The following is a 6,999-nucleotide window of genomic DNA, read 5'->3' on the forward strand; positions in this document are numbered from 1 at the left end:
ATTCAATGACAGATGTTCAAATAACATGTACTTTTATATTGATTTGATGCAACAAACAGAGTGTGTGTTGCCTGTTCCATCTTTTGAGCTGCTTATTCCAGTCACAGATTTCTTTTTCTTCCTTTCTAGGAAAAAGAAGGTCGAAGTCTGGACTTAAGCAGTGCGTTAGTGGTGACTTCATTAAACCATTAAACAAGTCATTCTGAAGGGAGTTCTGTTGTATTTTAAGCAAGGTCTATTCTGGTCTCAGAAGTGGAAGGCAGAGATTCCCAAGAGAGATTCCCAAGAGAGATTCCCAAGAGATGGCCAGAGGGGGCTCAGCTCCACCCTGAGGGCAGTGGGGCCATGGTGGGTAGGGCAGGGACCACGGGCCATTATTCAGGAGGGGTCAAATCAGCTTTCTGGGAGTTTGATCCCCTTTTACAGGGTGGTGGATGAGACTGTGAGAGGTGGAGCCTTCCCTTCCCAGCTCTGCCCAAACTTCTCCTGTCGTGTCTGCCAGGATGTTCTTCGAAGCTGCCCTGGTTTGTCCAGGCAGTCTGGGGCAGTGCCCAGCTGGCACTGCTGTTGCTGCTGCTGGCAGCCTCTTGCAGTCTGATAGAAAAGTGCCTGAGCTGCAGCTCCAGCTCATTGTTCTTTGTCCTGTCTCAGCTGAACACGGGGAACAGTTTATTCTCTCTGTTTCTGCAGCAGCACTGCTTCCCTGGAGATCACCTCGTTCCAACCCCCTGCTGTGGGCAGGGACACCTTCCACCAGACCAGGTTGCTCAAACCCACCCAGCCTGGCCTTGGGCAGTAAAAGGTGTGAAATTATCAGGACCAAGGTTTTAACTGAGAAATCAGGGGGTGCAGGGAAGTAGTTGACAAGATGCCGAAGCAGAATTCCTGTTGGTTGGCCATTGCCTGCTTTGTAAGAACAGCACATAATCTTTTTGATCACATCCTTCCCAGAGAGATGCAGATTCTGCAGCCTCAGTTGCCTGGTGATGTTGTTGAGTCTGGAGAAATGCTGTGTACACTTGGAATGTGTCAGGGTTTGGGTTTGAAAAGCTGAGACTGGTGCCTTTTAACACTGTGTAAGTAAACTTCCTATTTAGACCTGTTCTGTTGATTTTGGTCGTGACCCACCATGTTAATTTTTATTACTTTGATTTTTTTTATTAATTTTTTTCCTCTTCCTGATTTTTATATATATATATATATATATATATATATAGTCATAGTTGTGGAAACCTGACCCTTAATTTACTCACTGACAACCAAATAAAGGCAGATGTGTCAGGGGCCAGTGCTGTGTGTCCAGTTCCTTTGCAGTGCTCACCTTCCCTCCGTGCAGTCCCATTTCCCGGGGCTGTCTCTGCTCTCCCTGCCCTGCTCTGCCTGTCCCCTTCTCGCAAGACAAACTTTCTTGTGACAGACTCCAGCGCTCGATTTAGGAACGTTTTTATTTAAAGCGTAAAATCTGTATTCAAACCGTTAGAAATCAACACAAGAGCAGTTATAGGACTCCTTCCTTCGCTTCGCCTCCACCTTCCAGCTCTGCCACCGTTTCTTCATCCCGTTAATTGCAATTACTTACTCTGTAGCTGTGAATGAGCAGAGAGGGGAGCCTGGGCTTGGTTTAGTGGATTTTAGTATTGCAGTGTGCAGCGTTGGCTGAGCTCCCTTTAGTGGAGCTGCTCCAGCAAGGACCCAGGTGACCCTCAGGGCTGAGCAGGAGCCGCTGCCTCCAGCGAGTCCGTGTTCTCCGGCCAGGCCGTGGGTGATGACGCCGGGTGGTGCCATGGAAGAATCAGCTGGAAGCATCATCGGAAACCGCAGAGCAGCGTCCACGTGCCCCAGTGCTGAGCGCTGCTGCCAGCACGGGCTGCTCCCACAGCGAGCCCCGGCGGCACACGAGGCCTCCGAGCCGCCGAGCCTGGCACGGAGCTGACACGGGGCGGCCCGTGGGTGGCTTTGCTGTCCCCTCCTTACGCGTGGTCAGTCACTTGGCTGGTGGCCGCGTTGCTGCCGAGCCCTTTCCAGGCGCGGAAGCTGAAGAAGGTGCTCACCCCGTAGATGATCATGGTGACACAGGCGAAGAACTGGAAGAGGAGAACACCCCCCCCACCCCGGTGTGACCATGGTGGCTGCCCCGGCCCCTCAGCCCTCACCTGCCCACCGGTACTCACGGAGGCCGCGGCTCTCCGGTTGTAATCCCACTGCCGCCAGGACGTCGGATGCACGGCGGCCGCGCACGTGACGAAGGCGGTGATGTACAGGACGGTGGCCACGGCGTTAAAGATCATCAGCTGGGGGAGGCAGAGGGGAGGTGGTGAGGTCTGGGCTCAGGCTTGGGCGTGCTGGGATGAGGGGGTGAGCAAAAGGCTCAGTTTTGCATTCCCTCCTGTTCCCCAGGAGAACCTGAGGAAGAGGGTCCAGCCCCTCACACTGGGAACAAATGCCGGGTTAATGTCACATCATGTGCTGAGAAGTTTCTGGTTGACACCAGCAGTAACACCAAAACCTGGTTTTAACTCTCTGGATTGACACAGGACTCTGCATTTTGAATATTCACTAAGCAATGGAGGGCCACAATGAAACAATATCACTGTGCAAAGTGCAGGGGATTTTGTTCTGTCAGCCCAGAAGAGCTTGAAGGTTTGGTCCTCTCAGTCTATCTCCCCATTTATTTGGGGCCCTCCCTTGCTCCCTCCCAGCTACGCACCACAAGGGGCCAGGGGATCACGTAAAACTTCAGCTGAAGCTGCAGGAGGTAAGTCATGAAGAAAAGGAGTGTTAGTATCCAGCAGAAGAGCGCCACGAACATCACCCAGCCGTAGGCCGCGTGCAGGTGGTACGTGGTGGCGGCGATGAGAGACCACACCAGCAAACCCAGCACCTGTGGGGTGAGACAGGGGAGGTGGAACACCAGCCTGGGATCACCAGCACCGACAGCAGGTGGGTCCCCCTCGCTCCAGGAGGGCAGGGGAGCAGAAGGGCTCTCTGGAGAGCCCGCTCTGCCCCTGCACAAACTGGCCCCGCTTATTGTGGTGGCAGAAACACAACAGCCTTTGTCCTGCCCGAGTACAACGCCCTGGCACTTGGTTGTCCCGACAATGCCTCCTTGTCCCTCACGTCCATTTCTGACACTCGTGATCACAAAATATGTACTGGGCAGAAACATGTAGAGGGGGCTCCTGCGGGAGTGGGAGGTGGCATGTGTGAGCTGCCCTGCTCCAGCTGCCAGGGGAGAAAAGCAGGAGCACTCAGGGGAGAGGATTTGGGGAGCAGCAGGTTTCAGCGGATGGGCGAGTCTGTTTGATGGTATGGCCCGAGCAAGGGGTTGGAGAGGTGGGACCAGCTGCAGGGTTCTTGGTCTTGGTCCTATCCCTCTTTCCTGATGCTCCTGCAAGGCCCCTTGGCAGCATCCTTCCCACCCCCTTCCCTGAGTGTTTGTTTCCCATGTCACAACCAGCTCAGCCGTGCCCAGGGGTTGGAATGTGGAGCCAGGAGCCAGGTCCATGACAGCTGTTTTCACAGTGGCTGCTCAGGGCACATCCCACTGCTGCCCCACGAACGCTGCCCCGAGGACAGAGGACGATCAAACCTGCGGGACAGCACCGTGGGCAGACCCCGGGGCGGGTCACACGTGGCTCTGCACGCAGCTGAACGCCCACCCGCGTGCTCTCAGGTGGCACCCACCCGAGGTGTCCTCTGGCTACACAGAGGGAAGGACCAGAGGGGAGCTGCGGTGCCTCAGGGTTAGGGATTAAGGTAGGGCTGGGCAGCGGGGACGGGGTCGGGGGGCGGCAGCCAAAGGGAGCCCGAGCTGCCTCCAGCCAGGGCTGCCGAGAAAAGCATCCAAGCGGGTGATGCCCTCCCCGCTCCCGCCGTGCCCCATCCCCGGTACTCACGGCCTGGGTGCCCATCAGCCCCCCGAGGGGCGAGCACAGGAAGGTGCCGTCCAGGGCCTGGGGGGTGCCCGGGGAGGCGCTCCGGGCGCGCGCGGCACCGGCACCGGGCAGCCCCGCCATGCCGCGGGCACCGGCACGGCCCCGGCACGGCCCCGGTACGGCCCCTCCGCGGGCGGGTCCGGCCCGGGCCCCGCGCTGCCCCCGCCCCGCCTCCCCGGGGATGCGGCGCTGCCTCCGCCCGGCCCCGCCGTGTCCCCGCACCGGGGGACCGGCGACAAAGGGCGGCCCCCGCCGGGACAGCCCCCCCCTACACCACCCCCGCTCTCCTCCCGTCCTGGGACACTACGAGCCCTGTGCGTGGGCCCGTGTCCCGCTCGGTGCCCCGGGGACATTCCGTGGCCCCCCAGCGCGTCTCGGTGCCTGGCGTTGCTCCCCCCTCGGTATTCCTTGTTGAATCCTGGAGGGGTTTGGGTTGGAAGTGACCTTGTGGCAGCTCGTTTCAACCACCTGCTCCGGGCAGGGCACCTTCCACTTAGACCAGGTTACTCCAAGCGTGGCCCTGGACACTTCCAGGGATGGGGCGTCCACAGCTTCTCCGGGCAGCCTGTGCCAGGGTCTCAGCACCCTCAGCTCCAGGAGGTTCCCGTCAGCCCATTTCTCCAGCCTGTCCGGGTCCCTCTGGGTAGCAGCAGGACCCTCTGGACTATCATCCCCTCCTCCCCGTTTGGTGTCGTCACGGAGGTCGTTACTGGAGGTGTCACCCAGGGCTGGACCTGGTCCCGCCCGGTCCCGCCCGGTTCGGGGGGGTCTGATGGGAGCCGGTTCCAAAGAGCCGAATCGCGGCGGGTCAGGATGGCCGAGCGGTCTAAGGCGCTGCGTTCAGGTCGCAGTCTCCCCTGGAGGCGTGGGTTCGAATCCCACTTCTGACAGCTCCTTTTGCGCCGCCCTGTTTTGGCTGGGGCGGGGGGGGCGCGGGATCAAAAACGAACAAAGCGCCGCGATTAAAAGCAAATTAATTTGAGTGCGGCGCAAAAGAGCAGCCAGTTGTCAGAAGTGGGATTCGAACCCACGCCTCCAGGGGAGACTGCGACCTGAACGCAGCGCCTTAGACCGCTCGGCCATCCTGACACCGCTGTGAATGCATCCCGCCCCGCCGCACACGGCCCTGCCCGCCCGGACCCGCCGGGGAAGCATCGCCCGCCCTCCCGGGGGCAACACCAGCGGAACCACAGCCCGTCCTGCGCTGGGAGGGACCCACAGGGATCACCCAGTTCAGCTCCTGGCCCTGCACAGGACAGCCCCAACAATCCCACCCTGTGCCCCAGAGCGTTGTCCAGACGCTCCTTGAGCTCTGTCGGGGTTGCTGCTGTGACTCCCCTGTTCAGTGCCCCGTCACCATCTGGGGGAAGAACCTTTTCCCAATATCCAACCTAAACTTCTGCACAGCTCCAGCCTGTCCCTGAGATCCTGTCACTGGCCACAGAGAGCAGAGATTGGAGCTGCCCCTCGTGAGATGCTGCAGCCCACGGTGAGCTCTGTCTGCCCTCAGTCCGCTCCAGGCTGAACAAGTGCTCTCAGACACTCCTCACATGGATTCCCCTCTGGATCCTTCTCCTCTCTAAAAGCTTTATATCCTTTTCACACTCTGGTGCCCAAATCTGCCCCCGGGACTCAAGGTGAGGCCACACCAGCACGGAGCAGAGCGGGACAATTCCCTCCCCATCCCGCAGCTTCGTTCAACATTCCCAGTTCCACCCAAAAGATGTGACGGTTGAGGGGCAGCTGAAATTTTTTGCTGCTTACAATTGTTGGAGACTGGAGGTTTCCCACAGGGCTTCCTCCTGTCTAAGGCACGATGGAGGAAGGAGAAGGCACGGCCTCCCCTGAACCAGCCTAAGGTAGGGGAGAGCTTGCAATGTGTTGTCTTTGAAATGATAATTCCACATCCCAATGTTCAGATTGGTTTAGAGCTGTTAGTCTTGGACTCCTCTTTCTCACCCTACGTGAGTGTAAAGATATTCCTGCTGCTCCAGCCGTGGAGTTCACGAGGAATGACAAAGAGAAAACAAGGCACAGCCGCCAACCTTTCAGAAATGCATACACCCACCACAAGGAGACGGGAAATGTAACAAAACAAAATATACTTTATTAAAATTAAGCATGTTAGCACCTCAGTGTAACCTGGAGAAAGTCAAACAGTCCAGCAGGTAACCAGTCCAGCGGGCCAAGTGGCTGAACATCCTGAAGTGCATCCCAATGGTAGAAAAAGTACCACGACTGTCACGACACGCACGTTCTCAACACTCTAGGATGCACAACCGGCCTCGTCTGTCAGGAGGGATGTTGTGCTGCCTATCGTCTTGATGGGAGCATCTAGATCTGCTGGACCAATCCCACATGTTAAATCCGATGTCGGAGCAGGAATCTGCTTGTCCTACAAGAAAGAAACCAAAACAACAAGCCAAACCAACCAAACGGAAAAAACTGCTGCTAACTCGACTTGCAGGAAAAATCAGTGTAGCATGAGAGCTGGTGAGCTACAGAATTGGAGAGAATAAATTAAAATGAAATAACAGGAAGTACTTAGTACGTGGATAGACATGAAGTATCCTTACAGTCGACCATCCAACTTGGCACACAAGAGAAAAATGACCCATGCATCACATAGCAGGCTGGGACAGCCTGGAGCTGAACGGGCTCCAGGATCAATAGAGAAACCTCTGGCTACCAAACCCCACGGTGCCCTTTTGTTCGGTCCTACACAGTGTTGAAGCCGATGGTTGTAAAGCTACATTAGCCAGAGTTACAAAGATTACATAATTTCAAACTAAAGATACTTTTTACACTTAGAAAATACCTCTACAAAATTCAGTAAAAGTGACATCCCAATCCACCGAGTGCGACGCACTCGGGTTCCAGAAGGATCTCACAGACCCAGGAAACCCCTGGGCATTCCTCGCTCGAAGGTGAATATGGGCACACTGTGGTGAAGTGCTTTTTGTTCTCAACATCCACTGTCGTCGATGCCTCGCCACAGGGCTCTGCTGGGGCACCAGATACTCTCCTCCTCCAGGGTGCTGAGGTATCTGTTCCACCAGCTAAG

At 56.7% G+C, this 6,999-nt stretch overlaps 1 protein-coding gene and 2 non-coding genes across 3 annotated transcripts; 1 reads left to right on the plus strand and 2 right to left on the minus strand.

Annotated features, from left to right (window-relative positions):
* Positions 1–1,427: 1,427 nt before the first annotated feature.
* Positions 1,428–4,025, minus strand: PLLP (plasmolipin). Its single transcript, XM_027911052.1, has 4 exons — positions 3,897–4,025; positions 2,708–2,881; positions 2,172–2,291; positions 1,428–2,084 (listed from the first exon to the last, which is right to left on the minus strand). The coding sequence occupies exons 1-4, from the start codon at positions 4,014–4,016 to the stop codon at positions 1,971–1,973; spliced, it is 528 nt and encodes a 175-aa protein (XP_027766853.1). The 5' UTR covers positions 4,017–4,025; the 3' UTR covers positions 1,428–1,970.
* A 717-nt stretch (positions 4,026–4,742) lies between these two features.
* On the plus strand, positions 4,743–4,825 carry TRNAL-CAG. The gene has a single exon. It is a non-coding gene; the product is annotated as a tRNA-Leu (tRNA).
* Positions 4,826–4,941: 116 nt separating this feature from the next.
* Positions 4,942–5,024, minus strand: TRNAL-CAG. Its single transcript has one exon. It is a non-coding gene; the product is annotated as a tRNA-Leu (tRNA).
* Positions 5,025–6,999: the final 1,975 nt, after the last annotated feature.

Source organism: Empidonax traillii, unplaced genomic scaffold, assembly GCF_003031625.1.
Source record: "Empidonax traillii isolate 1590-97213 ecotype Southwest subspecies unplaced genomic scaffold, ASM303162v1 scaffold5846:size6999, whole genome shotgun sequence".
In the NCBI taxonomy this organism is placed as follows: Eukaryota; Metazoa; Chordata; class Aves; order Passeriformes; family Tyrannidae; genus Empidonax; species Empidonax traillii.